The 21,899-nt window shown below is 45.1% G+C and overlaps 2 protein-coding genes across 2 annotated transcripts in view; one reads left to right on the forward strand and one right to left on the reverse strand.

Moving 5' to 3' along the window:
- Positions 1–8,652: 8,652 nt before the first annotated feature.
- LOC115117851 (mitotic spindle assembly checkpoint protein MAD2A-like) lies at positions 8,653–12,370 on the forward strand. The gene is made up of 5 exons (XM_029646354.2): positions 8,653–8,829; positions 9,116–9,262; positions 9,993–10,113; positions 10,200–10,303; positions 11,662–12,370. The coding sequence occupies exons 1-5, from the start codon at positions 8,766–8,768 to the stop codon at positions 11,832–11,834; spliced, it is 609 nt and encodes a 202-aa protein (XP_029502214.1). The 5' UTR covers positions 8,653–8,765; the 3' UTR covers positions 11,835–12,370.
- Positions 12,371–14,955: 2,585 nt separating this feature from the next.
- The window catches only part of LOC115117850 (cGMP-specific 3',5'-cyclic phosphodiesterase-like), a 78,917-nt gene continuing 71,973 nt past the window's right edge, over positions 14,956–21,899 (reverse strand). The window contains exons 20-23 of the mRNA XM_065021940.1: positions 19,821–19,884; positions 17,114–17,188; positions 15,936–16,019; positions 14,956–15,388 (exon numbers count right to left, since the gene is read on the reverse strand). Coding sequence (XP_064878012.1) covers positions 15,269–15,388; positions 15,936–16,019; positions 17,114–17,188; positions 19,821–19,884 — 343 coding nt within the window. The 3' untranslated portion in view covers positions 14,956–15,268. The remainder of the gene's footprint in view (positions 15,389–15,935; positions 16,020–17,113; positions 17,189–19,820; positions 19,885–21,899) is intronic.

A 21,899-nucleotide genomic window follows, 5' to 3' on the forward strand; every position in this document is an offset into this window, starting at 1 on the left:
TGTGAAATAGTATAACTCTTGAGAGGGTCACCACAGTCTCTCCTGTGAAATAGTATAACTCTTGAGAGGGTCACCACAGTCTCTCCTGTGAAATAGTATAACTCTTGAGAGGGTCACCACAGTCTCTCCTGTGAAATAGTATAACTCTTGAGAGGGTCACCACAGTCTCTCCTGTGAAATAGTATAACTCTTGAGAGGGTCACCACAGTCTCTCCTGTGAAATAGTATAACTCTTGAGAGGGTCACCACAGTCTCTCCTGTGAAATAGTATAACTCTTGAGAGGTCACCACAGTCTCTCCTGTGAAATAGTATAACTCTTGAGAAGGTCACCACAGTCTCTCCTGTGAAATAGTATAACTCTTGAGAGGGTCACCACAGTCTCTCCTGTGAAATAGTATAACTCTTGAGAGGGTCAGCACAGTCTCTCCTGTGAAATAGTATAACTCTTGAGAGGGTCACCACAGTCTCTCCTGTGAAATAGTATAACTCTTGAGAGGGTCACCACAGTCTCTCCTGTGAAATAGTATAACTCTTGAGAGGGTCACCACAGTCTCTCCTGTGAAATAGTATAACTCTTGAGTAGGTCAGCACAGTCTCTCCTGTGAAATAGTATAACTCTTGAGAGGGTCAGCACAGTCTCTCCTGTGAAATAGTATAACTCTTGAGAGGGTCAGCACAGTCTCTCCTGTGAAATAGTATAACTCTTGAGAGGGTCACCACAGTCTCTCCTGTGAAATAGTATAACTCTTGAGAGGGTCACCACAGTCTCTCCTGTGAAATAGTATAACTCTTGAGAGGGTCACCACAGTCTCTCCTGTGAAATAGTATAACTCTTGAGAGGGTCACCACAGTCTCTCCTGTGAAATAGTATAACTCTTGAGAGGGTCACCACAGTCTCTCCTGTGAAATAGTATAACTCTTGAGAGGGTCACCACAGTCTCTCCTGTGAAATAGTATAACTCTTGAGAGGGTCACCACAGTCTCTCCTGTGAAATAGTATAACTCTTGAGAGGGTCACCACAGTCTCTCCTGTGAAATAGTATAACTCTTGAGAGGGTCAGCACAGTCTCTCCTGTGAAATAGTATAACTCTTGAGAGGGTCAGCACAGTCTCTCCTGTGAAATAGTATAACTCTTGAGAGGGTCACCACAGTCTCTCCGGTGAAATAGTATAACTCTTGAGTAGGTCAGCACAGTCTCTCCTGTGAAATAGTATAACTCTTGAGAGGGTCAGCACAGTCTCTCCTGTGAAATAGTATAACTCTTGAGAGGGTCAGCACAGTCTCTCCTGTGAAATAGTATAACTCTTGAGAGGGTCACCACAGTCTCTCCTGTGAAATAGTATAACTCTTGAGAGGTCAGCACAGTCACCACAGTCTCCCTGTGAAATAGTATAACTCTTGAGAGGGTCAGCACAGTCTCTCCTGTGAAATAGTATAACTCTTGAGAGGGTCAGCACAGTCTCTCCTGTGAAATAGTATAACTCTTGAGAGGGTCAGCACAGTCTCTCCTGTGAAATCAGTCTCTCCTGTGAAATAACTAACTTTGAGAGGGTCACCACAGTCTCTCCTGTGAAATAGTATAACTCTTGAGAGGGTCACCACAGTCTCTCCTGTGAAATAGTATAACTCTTGAGAGGGTCACCACAGTCTCTCCTGTGAAATAGTATAACTCTTGAGAGGGTCACCACAGTCTCTCCTGTGAAATAGTATAACTCTTGAGAGGGTCACCACAGTCTCTCCTGTGAAATAGTATAACTCTTGAGAGGGTCACCACAGTCTCAGCACAGTCCTCCTGTGAAATAGTATAACTCTTGAGAGGGTCACCACAGTCTCTCCTGTGAAATAGTATAACTCTTGAGAAGGTCAGCACAGTCTCTCCTGTGAAATAGTATAACTCTTGAGAGGGTCACCACAGTCTCTCCTGTGAAATAGTATAACTCTTGAGAGGGTCAGCACAGTCTCTCCTGTGAAATAGTATAACTCTTGAGAGGGTCACCACAGTCTCCTGTGAAATAGTATCCTGTGAAATAGTATAACTCTTGAGAGGGTCACCACAGTCTCTCCTGTGAAATAGTATAACTCTTGAGAGGGTCACCACAGTCTCTCCTGTGAAATAGTATAACTCTTGAGAGGGTCAGCACAGTCTCTCCTGTGAAATAGTATAACTCTTGAGAGGGTCACCACAGTCTCTCCTGTGAAATAGTATAACTCTTGAGAGGGTCACCACAGTCTCTCCTGTGAAATAGTATAACTCTTGAGAGGGTCACCACAGTCTCTCCTGTGAAATAGTATAACTCTTGAGAGGGTCACCACAGTCTCTCCTGTGAAATAGTATAACTCTTGAAATAGAGGGTCAGCACAGTCTCTCCTGTGAAATAGTATAACTCTTGAGAGGGTCACCACAGTCTCTCCTGTGAAATAGTATAACTCTTGAGAGTCTCTCCTGGGTCACCACAGTCTCTCCTGTGAAATAGTATAACTCTTGAGAGGGTCACCACAGTCTCTCCTGTGAAATAGTATAACTCTTGAGAGGGTCACCACAGTCTCTCCTGTGAAATAGTATAACTCTTGAGAGGGTCACCACAGTCTCTCCTGTGAAATAGTATAACTCTTGAGAGGGTCACCACAGTCTCTCCTGTGAAATAGTATAACTCTTGAAATAGTAGAGGGTCACCACAGTCTCTCCTGTGAAATAGTATAACTCTTGAGAGGGTCACCACAGTCTCTCCTGTGAAATAGTATAACTCTTGAGAGGGTCACCACAGTCTCTCCCTGTGAAATAGTATAACTCTTGAGTAGGTCAGCACAGTCTCTCCTGTGAAATAGTATAACTCTTGAGAGGGTCACACAGTCTCTCCTGTGAAATAGTATAACTCTTGAGAGGGTCAGCACAGTCTCTCCTGTGAAATAGTATAACTCTTGAGAGGGTCAGCACAGTCTCTCCTGTGAAATAGTATAACTCTTGAGAATAGGTCACCACAGTCTCTCCTGTGAAATAGTATAACTCTTGAGAGGGTCAGCACAGTCTCTCCTGTGAAATAGTATAACTCTTGAGAGGGTCACCACAGTCTCTCCTGTGAAATAGTATAACTCTTGAGGTCACCACAGTCTCTCCTGTGAAATAGTATAACTCTTGAGAAGGTCACCACAGTCTCTCCTGTGAAATAGTATAACTCTTGAGAGGGTCACCACAGTCTCTCCTGTGAAATAGTATAACTCTTGAGAGGGTCACCACAGTCTCTCCTGTGAAATAGTATAACTCTTGAGTAGGTCACCACAGTCTCTCCTGTGAAATAGTATAACTCTTGAGAGGGTCACCACAGTCTCTCCTGTGAAATAGTATAACTCTTGAGAGGGTCACCACAGTCTCTCCTGTGAAATAGTATAACTCTTGAGAGGGTCACCTCTCCTGTGAAATAGTATAACAGTCTCTCCTGTGAAATAGTATAACTCTTGAGAGGGTCACCACAGTCTCTCCTGTGAAATAGTATAACTCTTGAGAGGGTCACCACAGTCTCTCCTGTGAAATAGTATAACTCTTGAGAGGGTCAGCACAGTCTCTCCTGTGAAATAGTATAACTCTTGAGAGGGTCAGCACAGTCTCTCCTGTGAAATAGTATAACTCTTGAGAGGGTCACCACAGTCTCTCCTGTGAAATAGTATAACTCTTGAGAGGGTCACCACAGTCTCTCCTGTGAAATAGTATAACTCTTGAGAGGTCAGCACAGTCTCTCCTGTGAAATAGTATAACTCTTTGAGAGGGTCACCACAGTCTCTCCTGTGAAATAGTATAACTCTTGAGAGGGTCACCACAGTCTCTCCTGTGAAATAGTATAACTCTTGAGAGGGTCACCACAGTCTCTCCTGTGAAATAGTATAACTAACTCTTGTGAAATAGTAGGGGGTCACCACAGTCTCTCCTGTGAAATAGTATAACTCTTGAGAGGTCACCACAGTCTCTCCTGTGAAATAGTATAACTCTTGAGAGGGTCACCACAGTCTCTCCTGTGAAATAGTATAACTCTTGAGAGGGTCAGCACAGTCTCTCCTGTGAAATAGTATAACTCTTGAGAGGGTCACCACAGTCTCTCCTGTGAAATAGTATAACTCACCACAGTCTCTCCTGAGAAATAGTACTCTTGAGAGGGTCACCACAGTCTCTCCTGTGAAATAGTATAACTCTTGAGAGGGTCACCAGTCAGTCTCTCCTGTGAAATAGTATAACTCTTGAGAGGGTCACCACAGTCTCTCCTGTGAAATAGTATAACTCTTGAGAGGGTCACCACAGTCTCTCCTGTGAAATAGTATAACTCTTGAGAGGGTCACCACAGTCTCTCCTGTGAAATAGTATAACTCTTGAGAGGGTCACCACAGTCTCTCCTGTGAAATAGTATAACTCTTGAGAGGGTCACCACAGTCTCTCCTGTGAAATAGTATAACTCTTGAAATAGTAGGTCAGCACAGTCTCTCCTGTGAAATAGTATAACTCTTGAGAGGGTCAGCACAGTCTCTCCTGTGAAATAGTATAACTCTTGAGAGGGTCAGCAAATAGTCTCTCCTGTGAAATAGTATAACTCTTGAGAGGGTCAGCACAGTCTCTCCTGTGAAATAGTATAACTCTTGAGAGGGTCACCACAGTCTCTCCTGTGAAATAGTATAACTCTTGAGAGGGTCACCACAGTCTCTCCTGTGAAATAGTATAACTCTTGAGAGGGTCACCACAGTCTCTCCTCCTGTGAAATAGTATAACTCTTGAGAGGGTCAGCACAGTCTCTCCTGTGAAATAGTATAACTCTTGAGAGGGTCAGCACAGTCTCTCCTGTGAAATAGTATAACTCTTGAGAGGGTCAGCACAGTCTCTCCTGTGAAATAGTATAACTCTTGAGAGGGTCACCACAGTCTCTCCTGTGAAATAGTATAACTCTTGAGAGGGTCACCACAGTCTCTCCTGTGAAATAGTATAACTCTTGAGAGGGTCACCACAGTCTCTCCTGTGAAATAGTATAACTCTTGAGAAGGTCACCACAGTCTCTCCTGTGAAATAGTATAACTCTTGAGAGGGTCACCACAGTCTCTCCTGTGAAATAGTATAACTCTTGAGAGGGTCACCACAGTCTCTCCTGTGAAATAGTATAACTCTTGAGAGGGTCACCACAGTCTCTCCTGTGAAATAGTATAACTCTTGAGAGGGTCACCACAGTCTCTCCGGTGAAATAGTATAACTCTTGAGTAGGTCAGCACAGTCTCTCCTGTGAAATAGTATAACTCTTGAGAGGGTCAGCACAGTCTCTCCTGTGAAATAGTATAACTCTTGAGAGGGTCACCACAGTCTCTCCGGTGAAATAGTATAACTCTTGAGTAGGTCAGCACAGTCTCTCCTGTGAAATAGTATAACTCTTGAGAGGGTCAGCACAGTCTCTCCTGTGAAATAGTATAACTCTTGAGAGGGTCAGCACAGTCTCTCCTGTGAAATAGTATAACTCTTGAGAGGGTCAGCACAGTCTCTCCTGTGAAATAGTATAACTCTTGAGAGGGTCACCACAGTCTCTCCTGTGAAATAGTATAACTCTTGAGAGGGTCACCACAGTCTCTCCTGTGAAATAGTATAACTCTTGAGAGGGTCACCACAGTCTCTCCTGTGAAATAGTATAACTATTGAGAGGGTCAGCACAGTCTCTCCTGTGAAATAGTATAACTCCTGAGAGGGTCAGCACAGTCTCTCCTGTGAAATAGTATAACTCTTGAGAGGGTCACCACAGTCTCTCCTGTGAAATAGTATAACTCTTGAGAGGTCACCACAGTCTCTCCTGTGAAATAGTATAACTCTTGAGAGGGTCACCACAGTCTCTCCTGTGAAATAGTATAACTCTTGAGAGGGTCACCACAGTCTCTCCTGTGAAATAGTATAACTCTTGAGAGGGTCAGCACAGTCTCTCCTGTGAAATAGTATAACTCTTGAGAGGGTCAGCACAGTCTCTCCTGTGAAATAGTATAACTCCTGAGAGGGTCAGCACAGTCTCTCCTGTGAAATAGTATAACTCTTGAGAGGGTCACCACAGTCTCTCCTGTGAAATAGTATAACTCTTGAGAGGGTCACCACAGTCTCTCCTGTGAAATAGTATAACTCTTGAGAGGGTCACCACAGTCTCTCCTGTGAAATAGTATAACTCTTGAGAGGGTCACCACAGTCTCTCCTGTGAAATAGTATAACTCTTGAGAGGGTCACCACAGTCTCTCCTGTGAAATAGTATAACTCTTGAGAGGGTCACCACAGTCTCTCCTGTGAAATAGTATAACTCTTGAGAGGGTCACCACAGTCTCTCCTGTGAAATGTAACAGTGGTGCTGAGGTTCTTGGAGAAATCTATTGAACAGTTAGACTGATAACATGACAGCCATTTGGTTGGTTATTCAATGGTTTAGGATTGGAACTTGATCACCACTTGGTCAATACTGTTGTTAACTTCCAGAGAGACGACCACCGATCGCTTTTGTTTGTTATGGGCAATGGAAAGGTTTCCAATATTTGCTCATTTAAAGCAAAGACCGTCCAGAATAATACAGAACTGTGAGAAGGACTTTGTTGCATTGCAGGTCGGTTGAGAAAAAAAACTCTATTTACTAGTGTAGTTTCAAAATGGCAGGCTTCTTAGTATAGGGCCAGGTGCTTTTCGTGACCAAATGACCGGACCAGTTGATGGGCTTTTGTGCTCTATTCCCTTGTACTGGCATTCAAAGAAAGTTGGTAACAGTTGAAAAGGATGATGAATGAGAACATCAAGCCTGCGGTAGAGGAAAGACCTGTGGTAATGGCCAATGTGTGAATACTGTGCAACAGGTGACTTCACTGTTGGGCTTACAGCCTGTATAAGTTTCCTACAGTACTGTTGGGCTTACAGCCTGTATAGGTTTCCTGCAGTACTGTTGGGCTTACAGCCTGTATAGGTTTCCTACAGTACTGTTGGGCTTACAGCCTGTATAGGTTTCCTGCAGTACTGTTGGGCTTACAGCCTGTATAGGTTGAGAGACCTGCAGTACTGTTGGGCTTACAGCCTGTATAGGTTTCCTACAGTTTACAGCCTGTATAGGTTTCCTGTTGGGCTTACAGCCTGTATAGGTTTCCTACAGTACTGTTGGGCTTACAGCCTGTATAGGTTTCCTGCAGTACTGTTGGGCTTACAGCCTGTATAGGTTTCCTACAGTACTGTTGGGCTTACAGCCTGTATAGGTTTCCTACAGTACTGTTGGGCTTACAGCCTGTATAGGTTTCCTGCAGTACTGTTGGGCTTACAGCCTGTATAGGTTTCCTACAGTACTGTTGGGCTTACAGCCTGTATAGGTTTCCTACAGTACTGTTGGGCTTACAGCCTGTATAGGTTTCCTACAGTACTGTTGGGCTTACAGCCTGTATAGGTTTCCTACAGTACTGTTGGGCTTACAGCCTGTATAGGTTTCCTACAGTACTGTTGGGCTTACAGCCTGTATAGGTTTCCTACAGTACTGTTGGGCTTACAGCCTGTATAGGTTTCCTACAGTACTGTTGGCAGGAAAGAGCAAGTGCTCTCCATAGACAACAGCAGGAGTGGCACCACATGCAGGTGTGACATTATTCCTCAACAGTGTCGTGAAATCTGGCAGATGATATAGTTATCGCTGGAAAAATGTATGACTGTTGCACATATGGTTTTTCACTTGACGGCGTCTTGTAGCTAATATCTAAAGTTTTTAAAAACTAAACTGAAAGTGGTGCTCAAAAGCATGCAGCTGAGAACAGGGTAAAGGGATCCTTTCAGATTCAAAAATAACAGTAGCAGCATTATTATCCCTCAGAAGAAAGTCGTATCTTTTTCCCAGGGGGGCTATATTTGTAGATCAGGGATTGGGCAACTTGTGGGAGGGGGCCACAAAAAAAAAACAGAACTCATCGTGAGGGTCCGCGTACCCAAATCCATACAAAATAACATTTCAAAAATTGCTGCAATTCTACACAGTTTGACCACAGGGCCTGGAGAAACTGTTGCTGTTTTAAAACAAGATTGCAGTAATTCTACAGTTTGACCACAGGGCAGAGAAACATTAGCAGTTTAACAGCTCATTTCCTGCAATTCTACACATTTTTCCATAGGGTGGAGGCAAATGTTTGCCGTTTTTAATATGATAACTGATGATCAATGGGCCCCACCCTGGTCGGTAATTCCACCATGCTTACTACAAGTTTAGATAGCTGTCCGCTAGACTAACTTACAAATTGAAAAAAAAATTGACTGACATGGGCTAATTGAGTGACTGCAGATGCAAAAACAAATTTCGAATTTGCCCCAATGTATTTTATTATTCTAACTCTCGAAAGTACGTTTTGAATTGGTCTGCAGGCCCACAAAAAAAGTGGGCCGCCAGTGACCCATCCCTGCTGTAGATAACACTGTTGTAATAGAGTATGAACAATATTAGAAAGCGTAGGACGGTTGAGTATGTAAGATTAGAAAAGCTTGTACTTATCGTAACATACTATGCTGTCTGGAGACTACTTTTATAATAGAATCCTTAAGAATGATCAGCAGATTGTAAATCTCCAGGTCTGGCACAACACCGCCCTCTGGCTTCAGAGACGCAACATTGCGGGGTTGTAAACCGGCTCGGTGGGTTACGCATGCGCGGAAGTTCAATGACCTGCACATTTCAAACCTTGGCGGCGGGTAGAAAAATATATCTGACCGAGAAGAAAATACAATACAACAAAAGAATATAACTCAAACGTGCAAAGATGACGAGCACACTGAAAGGCATTACCCTGAAAGGCAGCGCTGAGCTTGTGGCCGACTTTTTCTGTAAGTATTTCACCGACTTTTGCTTTATTTTCGCCTGATCAGAAAGGAAAGGCATGCTACTTGAACATGGCGATGGTTTTCTCTGCGGAAGCTAGCCATCTAACGTTGTTACAACCATCGCATCCGTATTTTCCATGACGATAAGTAATATGTATGTCCTTACATGTGAGTTTGCTATGCTAATATATCCATACGTGTGTAATTGTGCCCCTTTATGCATTATTGAGACAACAATATTGTTACTAGTTAACTAGCTAACCACCTAACGTTATGTCTGTCCCTGCAGCATTCGGGATCAACAGTATCCTGTACCAGCGAGGACTCTACCCACCGGAGACGTTCTCCCGAGTCGCCCAGTATGACATGAGCCTTCAACTCACCACTGACACCAAGCTGAAGAACTACCTGACCAACGTTGTGTCACAGCTCAAAGGTGCAGTATGAAATCAACTCGGTTGAATGTAACGCACATGCGCAGAACGTTCTAATAAATGTGGGGGCAGAGGTCAACACTGACAGACACTTTATAGCAGGACGATCTAACCTTTGCTCCAGTCACTTGTGTAGCTATTAACCGTATGTTATTTCTCACAAGGTCAAATGAGGTGTCATATTTCACAACTTACTGTGTTGATTTTCTCAATTTTGATCAATGTTTTCGTTCCCTCAGAGATGCCAGTATGTCTGTTTCTGCTGTAGAGACTTGTGTCTCTGTGTTGCAGAGTGGCTGTTTGACTGACTTGTATCTCTGTGTTGCAGAGTGGCTGTTTGACTGACTTGTGTCTCTGTGTTGCAGAGTGGCTGTTCGACTGACTTGTATCTCTGTGTTGCAGAGTGGCTGTTTGACTGACTTGTATCTCTGTGTTGCAGAGTGGCTGTTTGACTGACTTGTATCTCTGTGTTGCAGAGTGGCTGTTTGACTTGACTTTGTATCTCTGTGTTGCAGAGTGGCTGTTTGACTGACTTGTAGTGTTGCAGAGTGGCTGTTTGACTGACTTGTATCTCTGTGTTGCAGAGTGGCTGTTTGACTGACTTGTATCTCTGTGTTGCAGAGTGGCTGTTTGACTGACTTGTATCTCTGTGTTGCAGAGTGGCTGTTTGACTGACTTGTATCTCTGTGTTGCAGAGTGGCTGTTTGACTGACTTGTATCTCTGTGTTGCAGAGTGGCTGTTTGACTGCACAGTGCAGAAGCTAGTCCTTGTTATCACATGTCTGGAGACTAGTGAGGTGCTGGAACGGTGGCAGTTTGACATTGAGTGTGACAAGAGTGCCAAGGAGATCAGGTACGGTAGGATACTTCAGCAGCAGTGGTACCTAACCACCACAAACACACAAACATGTGACGGCCTTTGTGTGTCTCTTCTCTCAGCGCTCCCAGGGAGAAGTCCATCAAGTCCATCCAGGATGAGATTCGCTCAGTCATCAGACAGATCACCGCCACTGTCACCTTCCTACCCCTGCTGGAGACTGCCTGTGAGTAGTGTGTGTGTGTGAGGACCCGTGTTTCCATTGGCAGTTAAGGGCCTGCTTTTGGCCAATAAAAAAACAAACACAAAAGCCAACAAATAAGCACATTTCTGGACACTTTGTTGCCAAGCAAATATCCCGATGAAAATAAAAATCATTTTATAAATCAGTTTTGCCGTGCAGAGAGGTTGGTTCAGGTTGTCTTTCAATAAAATAAGCTCTCTACTCTCCCTGCCTGTCTGTCTGGAGCTTGACTTAGCAACCTGCATCATTCTATCAATTTGTACCTGACTGCAAATGTTCCCACCTATTGTGTTCGTGACAGACAGTTGTTTACAGGCGGGAAGTGTTCCGGTATTTTATGACGTTTTGCTAGATTCATCTCTCTAAAAGATCATTTCCAGACGTTTTACTAGATTCATCTCCCTAAAAGATCATTTCCAGACGTTTTGCTAGATTCATCTCCCTAAAAGATCATTTCCAGACGTTTTGCTAGATTCATCTCCCTAAAAGATCATTTCCAGACGTTTTGCTAGATTCATCTCCCTAAAAGATCATTTCCAGACGTTTTGCTAGATTCATCTCCCTAAAAGATCATTTCCAGACGTTTTGCTAGATTCATCTCCCTAAAAGATCATTTCCAGACGTTTTGCTAGATTCATCTCCCTAAAAGATCATTTCCAGGCGTTTTGCTAGATTCATCTCCCTAAAAGATCATTTCCAGACGTTTTGCTAGATTCATCTCCCTAAAAGATCATTTCCAGACGTTTTGCTAGATTCATCTCCCTAAAAGATCATTTCCAGACGTTTTGCTAGATTCATCTCCCTAAAAGATCATTTCCAGACGTTTTGCTAGATTCATCTCCCTAAAAGATCATTTCCAGATGTTCTGCTAGATTCATCTCCCTAAAAGATCATTTCCAGATGTTCTGCTAGATTCATCTCCCTAAAAGATCATTTCCAGATGCCATATGTCTCCACCCAGGAGGATTATTTAGATAAAGCGATCTTCCTCAAGTAGTTACCTTTTTTTATTTTATAAAAACAAAACAAGCTAGTTAGTTTTACTAGCTACTGTACCAAGGATGGAGGCAATAAGTGGGAAAATAAATATTCTGTCCTAAACACTGAAACTAAGGATAATGACAAGCCAGATGGAGGGAGAAGTGGCATAAGCTAATGTTCACCTGGAAGGCTCATTCCTCTCTTCATCAGTGTTCATGGGCACATAAAGGGACTGCATTAAATGGATTTCTATTTTATCTTCTAAAATCTGCTCGGACGTTTGACCGGCACATATTCTTCTTAACAGAAATATTCCTGATGCGCCTTGATAACCCCTGAATTTTGACCCCTCTCCCCAGGTGCCTTTGACCTCCTCGTTTACACCGACAAGGACCTAGAGGTGCCCGACAAATGGGAGGAGTCGGGCCCCCAGATCATCGACCAATCGGAGGAGGTTCGTCTGCGTTCCTTCACCACCTCCATCCACAAGGTCAACAGCATGGTGGCCTATAAGAGGGCCAACTCAGCCTAGAGCCTTGACCTCTAACCTGCCGCCCCCTGTACATAGTTATCGCTCAATGCCACATCTTTCCTGCTGAGTACAAAAAAGGAACGTTGGAGATGGACTACAATTGATCTACAAATCATAATCCATAGTAATTTAGGATCCAATGTGATTTGTAGGTCAGCCAGTCTGCAGTCGCCGACTGCCATCTCAAACGCGCACAATGGCTATGAGATAATATATACTACGCTTTCCCTTTCCTACCTCCACCTCTCATATCTCTGCCTCTCTCTCCCTGTATATCTAAAGTCCTTTATACTGATTATTCTGTCGTGTCATTTCCTCTGTGTATTGGGGAGGCCTTGTTCTTCCTGACTCACTGCTTTGATGTAAATATATTGCCTGTCAATGGTCACCGATCTCTTTTGGTCCAATGCATTTACTTCCTTCTGAACTTTACCTTGTGATCTATTCAGCACTGAGCCTCGCTGTTTTAGAAGCTAGTGTTTTGTGTGTTGTATTTTTAAGAAATGTTCCTACAATATATAAACGTTTCCATTTGATCATGAAGTCCGTGTTTTACCACTGCGATGGACCAGACGGTGGCGACGTAACCCGGGTTTCAGTCCCGGGTGGATATCCGCCATCTATCTCTACATGTAAAATGAATGGTTATTTAGACCAGTGTGACGTTATATCCAAAGTTTGCACAGATGACCGAGCACAAAGATAAGAAGCAGTATCCTTTTAATGGGATGTACCATTCAACTTGTCTCACAGTGTTCATCAGTCAACGGGGGGGGACGGACAGAAGTCTAATCTATTTCTATAGGAGAAACCCTTTCTGAATGTCATCACCTCAGCCTCCACTAACAACCAACAGGTCCTGTGACCTCTATACTGTGGCTGTTCATAGTCATCTTTATAGGTGCCGTGCCTTCACATGCAACACACAGGTCTATCATTGGTGGAGAAGCAACACATGATCTGTTTTGACCAATCAGACACCAAAGCACAGGGACAAGTAGACAGTTACGGAGACTTCTTTAAGTACACAATACAACCACAGGAACCACATACATCTGCAAGGAGAAAAGTGCTTCAGTTAGGACAAGGTTAAGTCCAATTTCAGTTTCACGTGAATGACAGTGATACAGTCCACATGTCTGTACGTGACAACTACTATAGTATATTATGTGTGAATTTAAGAGGTTTGGGAAATGGAGAAAGTCATTTTCTTACAGAAAGGTAGTGAGTGGTTTAGCAGTCCTGTATTGGAAAGAATATAAAAACGAATGAATCCCCTTTTACATTTTCCATGAGAAAGAGTATTGTTTTGTATGAAATGCAAATGACCTTAAGTTGCAAATATATTTTAGGCTTCGGGGGTCAAGTGCTCCTTTCAACTCTAAAGATGCCCCGGCCTTACACATTAAACATGTTTAAGAAGGGAACATCAGAAAGGGAGCTGGTCCATTATGGGGGGGTCAGGGCTGGTCCAGCTGGTCCATTATGGGGGGGGTCAGGGAGCTGGTCCATTATGGGGGGTCAGGGAGCTGGTCCATTATGGGGGGGGGTCAGGGAGCTGGTCCATTATGGGGGGGTCAGGGAGCTGGTCCATTATGGGGGGGGGAGCTCAGGGAGCTGGTCCATTATGGGGGGGGGTCAGGGAGCTGGTCCATTATGGGGGGGGTCAGGGAGCTGGTCCATTATGGGGGGGGGGGTCAGGGAGCTGGTCCATTATGGGGGGGTCAGGAGCTGGTCCATTATGGGGGGGGGGGTCAGGGAGCTGGTCCATTATGGGGGGGTCAGGGAGCTGGTCCATTATGGGGGTCCATTATGGGGGGGTCAGGGAGCTGGTCCATTATGGGGGGGGGTCAGGGAGCTGGTCCATTATGGGGGGGGGGTCAGGAGCTGGTCCATTATGAGGGACTACGGGTGGGGTCATCTTTGCATCAGAGGAGGCTGTTGGAGATATAGGAGGGAGGATGGGATCGTTGTAATAGCTGAAATGGAGTTAAACATGTGACTTCTATGTGTTTGATACCGTTCCAGTAATTCCATTCCAGCCATTACAAGGAGCCCGTCCTCCTGTAGCTCCTCCCACCAGCCTCCTCTGCTGTACATACAAAACGGGTTATTTTGGAAATGTGAATCACACCTATCATATCACAGGATGGCAGTGGAATCTTCTAGAACACACGTCAAGTCTTTGGCTCAATGCGTAAAAATACACGGGTGAATGGATGGTCCAGGAAAGTTTTCACAGCAGAGACGTGTGTGTTCTCAACATGAAACTTGACCTTACAGTATAGAAATGGAATAAATATATAAAACAAATAAATATGCAATAGGTAAGACGAGTGATCGTTACATAAGATGAACATTCTCTCGAAACCTTTGTGTTGTGAGTGTGTGGTGTGTGAGTTTGCACTGCTATTACTAACAAGCTTATGATTGTGGTGCTTTATGGTGGGTAAAAGTAAGTTGTATCTATACCGTTACATTAATTCCATTCCAGCCATCGCAATGAGCTAAGACCTGGGTTAAAATAGTATTTGTAATCTTTCATTGAGCTGCTTGGTACAACGGAACCAATGCAATAGTCTCAAAAGTACAAATCCTGCCCGACCATCTGGGCTCAAAATATTTGAGAGATTTCAAATAATATTTGAACCCAGGCCTGTCTTTTCTATGGTGGCATATTGATCCCTTGGTGCTCAGTAGGCCGATAGTAGCCACAGGCACGTGACACACACACACACACCTTCAGTGTTCTTCCTCAGACTGTGAGAGATATAATATAGTGACTCCTCCTTCATGTAGCAAGTCGACTTTGTGCACAAAAAAAAAAAAAAGACTATGGTAATAAATATAGCTTAGTGTTGATGTTGTCTTCTCAGGGTGGTGGAGGGATAGTGGGGATGGAGGGATAGTGGGGATGGATGGATAGTGGGATGGAGGGAGAGTGGGGATGGAGGGATAGTGGGGATGGAGGGATAGTGGGGATGGAGAGATAGTGGGGATGGAGGGATAGTGGGATGGAGGGATAGTGGGGATGGAGGGATAGTGGGGATGGAGGGATAGTGGGATGGAGGGATAGTGGGATGGAGGGATAGTGGGATGGAGGATAGGGGATGGAGATAGTGGGATGGAGGGATAGTGGGGATGGAGGGATAGTGGGATGGAGGGATAGTGGGGATGGAGGGATAGTGGGGATGGAGGGATAGTGGGATGGAGGGATAGTGGGGATGGAGTGATAGTGGGGATGGAGGGATAGTGGGGGGATGGAGTGATAGTGGGGATGGAGTGATAGTGGGGATGGAGGGATAGTGGGATGGAGGGATAGTGGGATGGAGGGATAGTGGGGATGGAGGGATAGTGGGGATGGAGGGATAGTGGGATGGAGGGATAGTGGGGATGGAGGGATAGTGGGGATGGAGGAGAGACGTTGAACAGGTCTACACCGCTCCGTTGAAGAAGGCTTTGTCGCCCTGTTCAGCCAGAATCTTCCAATTTTGTCTGTTCTTCTGGCAGCCCTCGAGTAGTGGGGAACAGGACTCAGACATACTGGCCAGGGTCTGATGTACAGAGAGAGAGACAGACAGAGAGAGAGACAGACAGACAGACAGAGAGAGAGAGAGACAGACAGAGAGAGAGAGACAGACAGACAGACAGAGAGAGAGAGCGAGAGAGAGAGACAGACAGAGAGATAGACAGACAGAGAGAGAGAGAGAGACAGACAGAGAGATAGACAGAGAGAGAGAGACAGACAGAGAGAGACAGAGAGATAGACAGACAGACAGAGAGATAGACAGACAGACAGAGAGATAGACAGACAGAGAGAGCGAGAGAGACAGACCAGCGAGAAAGTGAATGAGAGAATGACAGAATGAGAGAGTACCTTCCTTGTGTCAATGTCATACATTAACATGAAGAAAAAAAACTAAATTTAACAGACGTTCTTATCCAGAGCGACTTAGTAGTGAGTGCAGACATTTTCATCGAACCCACAACCCTAGCGTTGCAAGTGCCATGCTCTACACGGGACTATACATGCTATATGGCCAATAAAATGATCCCTAAACATGACTAATAAAGACCAATCAAATCATGTCATAGCTTCACCTCATACAGCTGTGTGCAGATGGCATCAATGAACGACACCTGCATGCTCGGAATCTTATCCTGCTTGTCCCGATTCATCAGATCCTACAAAAGAAAAACATCTTTACAAAACCTAGTTAAGTCCAAATGTCATTTGCTCCCACATTGACATCTGGCTTTGCTTGCCAACTCGTAAAAACCTGGCTTGGCACAAAGCCAACATGTGCACATGCCAAGATATTCAAATCAGAATCTTGGAGCCTTGTAAGTAAATTTGACGAAACCCTGATTTCCAATGGTAATGGATCAACCGCAGCAGTGTAATAGTATAATAGCACACACCAGAAGACAGTAACGATGGCAAGAAGGATAATAGCAAGAAGACAGTTACGATGGCAGGGAACATAATAGCACACACCAGAAGACAGTAACACACACCAGAAGACAGTGGCAGGGAACAAGAAGACAGTTACGTGCTTATAATAGCACACACCAGAAGACAGTAACGATGGCAGGGAACAAGAAGACGTGCTTATAATAGCACACACCAGAAGACAGTAACGATGGCAGGGAACAAGAAGACGTGCTTATAATAGCACACACCAGAAGACAGTAACGATGGCAGGGAACAAGAAGACGTGCTTATAATAGCACACACCAGAAGACAGTAACGATGGCAGGGAACAAGAAGACGTTATAATAGCACACACCAGAAGACAGTAACGATAGGGAACAAGAAGACGTGCTTATAACACCAGAAGACAGTAACGATGGCAGGGAACAAGAAGACGTGCTTATAATAGAAGACACACATGGCAGGGAACAGAAGACAGTTACGATGGCAGGGAACAAGAAGAAGACGTGCTTATAATAGCACACACCAGAAGACAGTTACGATGGCAGGGAACAAGAAGACGTGCTTATAATAGCACACACCAGAAGACAGTAACGATGGCAGGGAACAAGAAGACGTGCTTATAATAGCACACACCAGAAGACAGTTACGATGGCAGGGAACAAGAAGACGTGCTTATAATAGCACACACCAGAAGACAGTTACGATGGCAGGGAACAAGAAGACGTGCTTATAATAGCACACACCAGAAGACAGTAACGATGGCAGGGAACAAGAAGACGTGCTTATAATAGCACACACCAGAAGACAGTTACGATGGCAGGGAACAAGAAGACGTGCTTACTGTTGGCTCAATGTTGAGTTCTTCTCTCTCCTTGTCCCCTTGCTCAAAGAACTCTGTAGCCACCAACTTGGCTATCTGTAAGAGAAGATGGAGAGAGACAAGACAGAAAGAAGGGGAGCTTATAATAGCACACACCAGAAGACATGTTGTTTCAATGGCAGGGAACAAGAAGACGGATTAGTAACCTTACGATGTAGTCTGGCTCAGCCACAAAGTCTGGTCTGTTAGACTCTAACCCTATGATTGTAGTCTGACAGCCACAACGTCTGGTCTGTTAGACTCTAACCCTATGATTGTAGTCTGGACAGCCACAAAGTCTGGTCTGTTAGACTCTAACCCTATGATTGGTCTGCAGCCACAAAGTCTGGTCTGTTAGACTCTAACCCTTGATTGTAGTCTGGACAGCCACAAAGTCTGGTCTTAGACTAACCCTATGATTGTAGTCTGGACAGCCACAAAGTCTGGTCTGTTAGACTCTAACCCTATGATTGTAGTCTGGACAGCCACAACGTCTGGTCTGTTAGACTCTAACCCTATGATTGTAGTCTGGACAGCCACAAAGTCTGGTCTGTTAGACTCTAACCCTATGATTGTAGTCTGGACAGCCACAAAGTCTGGTCTGTTAGACTCTAACCCTATGATTGTAGTCTGGACAGCCACAAAGTCTGGTCTGTTAGATTCTAACCCTATGATTGTATCTGAATAAGTACTTTAGCCAATCTGATGTCCAGGGTTTTTAAACATTCGTGTCTTTTGCAGGTATCTAGGAATTAGAACGGCGGTGTTTCAATGAATGTGATACGACCAGGGGGTTTCAGGTTGGATAGACAGCCTCCTGTTGTGTGAAGACAAAAGATACACATATCCACGGCCAATTGTATCAGACACCCTGCAATAGCACTCAGTATCCTACAAAGTGTTCCCTGACGTTTGTAGCATGGGAATAATGCAGGAGAGAAACAGTGAAAGAGAGAAAGAGAGTTCTGCTAACTGAGCAGCAACCGTACTGCGTTCATGGACTCTTTCTCTTTACAAAGGATAAATGAAGATTGACTACAGCCTCAGGTTCCCAATCAAGGATGTGTGTGTGTGTGTGTGTGTGTGTGTGTAGCCATCTGCAGAACACTGATTGGAGCTGTGTAATTAAGCCTAGAGAGCAGGAGGGGGGGGGTTCAGGGAGAGGAGGAGAGAAAGGGGGAGAAGGAGAGAGGAGGAGAGAAAGGGGGAGAAGGAGAGAGGAGGAGAGAAAGGGGGAGAAGGAGAGAGGAGGAGAGAAAGGGGGAGAAGGAGAGAGCCGGAGGGGGGTTCAGGGAGAGGAGGAGAGAGGAGGAGAAGGAGAGAGGAGGAGAGAAAGGGGGAGAAGGAGAGAGGAGGAGAGAAAGGGGGAGGAGGAGAGAAAGGGGGAGAAGGAGAGAGGAGGAGAGAAAGGGGGAGAAGGAGAGAGGAGGAGAAGACATATTTATGTACATTTAATCTTGGCTGATGTAGTATCCACTCTAATAATAAGATCTACTGAGCTCAACGAAAACTTTGTATGTGTGTGAAAGAGGATTTGTGTGTGTGTGTGCACATATTCCCCATGTGTGTGTATGTGTGTATGTGCACAGATTTCCTATATGTGTGTATGTGCACATATTTCCTATGTGTGTGTATGTGCACAGATTTCCTATATGTGTGTATGTGCACAGATTTCCTATGTGTGTGTATGTGCACAGATTTCCTATGTGTGTGTATGTGCACAGATTTCCTATATGTGTGTATGTGCACAGATTTCCTATGTGTGTGTATGTGCACAGATTTCCTATATGTGTGTATGTGCACAGATTTCCTATGTGTGTGTATGTGCACAGATTTCCTATGTGTGTGTATGTGTGCTGGAAGTGCAGATGTATTCACCAGCTCTGTCAGTTCTGTATGTATTATGTGAGGACCTGAGGAGAGGATCGGTCTAGAACAGGTTTCTGGGTCTAGAGCTGAGTCTGGTTCTAGAACAGGTTTCTGGGTCTAGAGCTGAGTCTGGGTCTAGAGCTGATTCTGGTTCTAGAGCTGACTCTGGGTCTAGAGCTGAGTCTGGGTCTAGAGCTGACTCTGGGTCTAGAGCTGAGTCTGGGTCTAGAGCTGAGTCTGGGTCTAGAGCTGATTCTGGGTCTAGAGCTGACTCTGGGTCTAGAGCTGAGTCTGGGTCTAGAGCTGACTCTGGGTCTAGAGCTGAGTCTGGGTCTAGAGCTGACTCTGGGTCTAGAGCTGAGTCTGGGTCTAGAGCTGAGTCTGGGTCTAGAGCTGAGTCTGGGTTTAGAACAGGTTTCTGGGTCTAGAGCTGAGTCTGGGTCTAGAGCTGAGTGTCTATCCTCCTCTAAGAAGAGTTCTAGAGCTCTTTAATCACAAACACACACACGGTTAGAGACTTGTCAGAACCTCTCCTTCCATTGCACCTAGGGAGCTTGATGAGGAACAGGAGGAAGAGACTTACACAGGGCAGTTGAAATGACACCAGGAGAAGAAGAGAGACAGAGACAGAAAGAGAACATCATCTAAGGGGTGAAAAGAAAATGGCGAGGTACTGAAAAAGGATGAGAACAATGAGAGCTGTGTGAGTGAAAAATGAAACGTTTGAAAGAATATCAAAGGAGATGACAGTAACAAGAACACAGTTGAGTTTATGAAGTGAGTCTTGAGGCTAGTGAATGTGATCACACTTTTCACTTACCCTCTTCTGTACTGGCCAGGGCTTGGTAATGGCAGAGATGTCACATGCAGTCATCAGCATTGACCTACAGCAGGTGATACACAAGCATATTGTTGGACAAGCAAGGCAAGAGAGTGGGTTATGTTGAACCATTACGCTCAGCATCACTCCATCAAGGGAAATATTGTTTCTAACAAAGTTATCTACATAGATTTCAGGATGTGTAGATAATCAGAATTCATGTAAACAGCTTATGGGGTAAGTATGGGGTAAGTTGAACTGAGGGACAGGGTAAGTTGAACTGAGGGACAGGGTAAGTTGAACTGAGGGACAGGGTAGGTTGAACTGAGGGACAGGGTAAGTTGAACTGAGGGACAGGGTAAGTTGAACTGAGGGACAGGGTCAGTTGAACTGAGGGACAGGGTAAGTTGAACTGAGGGACAGGGTAAGTTGAACTGAGGGACAGGGTAAGTTGAACTGAGGGACAGGGTAAGTTGAACTGAGGGACAGGGTAAGTTGAACTGAGGGACAGGGTAAGTTGAACTGAGGGACAGGGTAAGTTGAACTGAGGGACAGGGTAAGTTGAACTGAGGGACAGGGTAAGTTGAACTGAGGGACAGGGTAAGTTGAACTGCAAGACAGGGTAAGTTGAACTGCGGGACAGGGTAAGTTGAACTGAGGGACAGGATAAGTTGAACTGAGGGACAAGGTAAGTTGAACTGAGGGACAGGGTAAGTTGAACTGAGGGACAGGGTAAGTTGAACTGAGGGACAGGGTAAGTTGAACTGAGGGACAGGGTAGGTTGAACTGAGGGACAGGGTGGGTTGAACTGAGGGACAGGGTGGGTTGAACTGAGGGACAGGGTAAGTTGAACTGAGGGACAGGGTAAGTTGAACTGAGGGACAGGGTAAGTTGAACTGCAAGACAGGGTAAGTTGAACTGTTGGACAGGGTAAGTTGAACTGAGGGACAGGGTAAGTTGAACTGAGGGACAGGTAAGTTGAACTGAGGGACAGGGTAAGTTGAACTGAGGGACAGGGTAGGTTGAACTGAGGGACAGGGTAGGTTGAACTGAGGGACAGGGTAAGATGAACTGTTGAACTGAGGGACAGGGTGGGTTGAACTGAGGGACAGGGTAAGTTGAACTGAGGGACAGGGTAAGTTGAACTGAGGGACAGGGTAAGTTGAACTGTTGGACAGGGTAAGTTGAACTGTTGGACAGGGTAAGTTGAACTGAGGGACAGGGTAAGTTGAACTGAGGGACAGGGTAAGTTGAACTGTTGAACTGAGGACAGGGTAAGTTGAACTGAGGGACAGGGTAAGTTGAACTGTTGGACAGGGTAAGTTGAACTGAGGGACAGGGTAAGTTGAACTGAGGGACAGGGTAAGTTGAACTGAGGGACAGGGTAAGTTGAACTGAGGGACAGGGTAAGTTGAACTGAGGGACAGGGTAGGTTGAACTGAGGGACAGGGTAAGTTGAACTGAGGGACAGGGTAAGTTGAACTGAGGGACAGGGTAAGTTGAACTGAGGGACAGGGTAAGTTGAACTGAGGGACAGGGTAGGTTGAACTGAGGGACAGGGTAAGATGAACTGTTGGACAGGGTAAGTTGAACTGAGGGACAGGGTAAGTTGAACTGAGGGACAGGGTAAGTTGAACTGTTGGACAGGGTAAGTTGAACTGAGGGACAGGGTAAGTTGAACTGAGGGACAGGGTAAGTTGAACTGAGGGACAGGGTAAGTTGAACTGAGAGACAGGGTAAGTTGAACTGCGGGACAGGGTAAGTTGAACTGCGGGACAGGGTAAGTTGAACTGCGAGACAGGGTAAGTTGATCTGAGGGACAGGGTAAGTTGAACTGAGGGACAGGGTAAGTTGAACTGAGGGACAGGGTAAGTTGAACTGAGGGACAGGGTAGGTTGAACTGAGGGACAGGGTAAGTTGAACTGAGGGACAAGGTAAGTTGAACTGAGGGACAGGGTCAGTTGAACTGAGGGACAGGGTAAGTTGAACTGAGGGACAGGGTAAGTTGAACTGAGGGACAGGGTATGTTGAACTGAGGGACAGGGTAAGTTGAACTGAGGGACAGGGTAGGTTGAACTG

This window comes from Oncorhynchus nerka, linkage group LG8, assembly GCF_034236695.1.
Source record: "Oncorhynchus nerka isolate Pitt River linkage group LG8, Oner_Uvic_2.0, whole genome shotgun sequence".
NCBI classification, from domain to species: Eukaryota; Metazoa; Chordata; class Actinopteri; order Salmoniformes; family Salmonidae; genus Oncorhynchus; species Oncorhynchus nerka.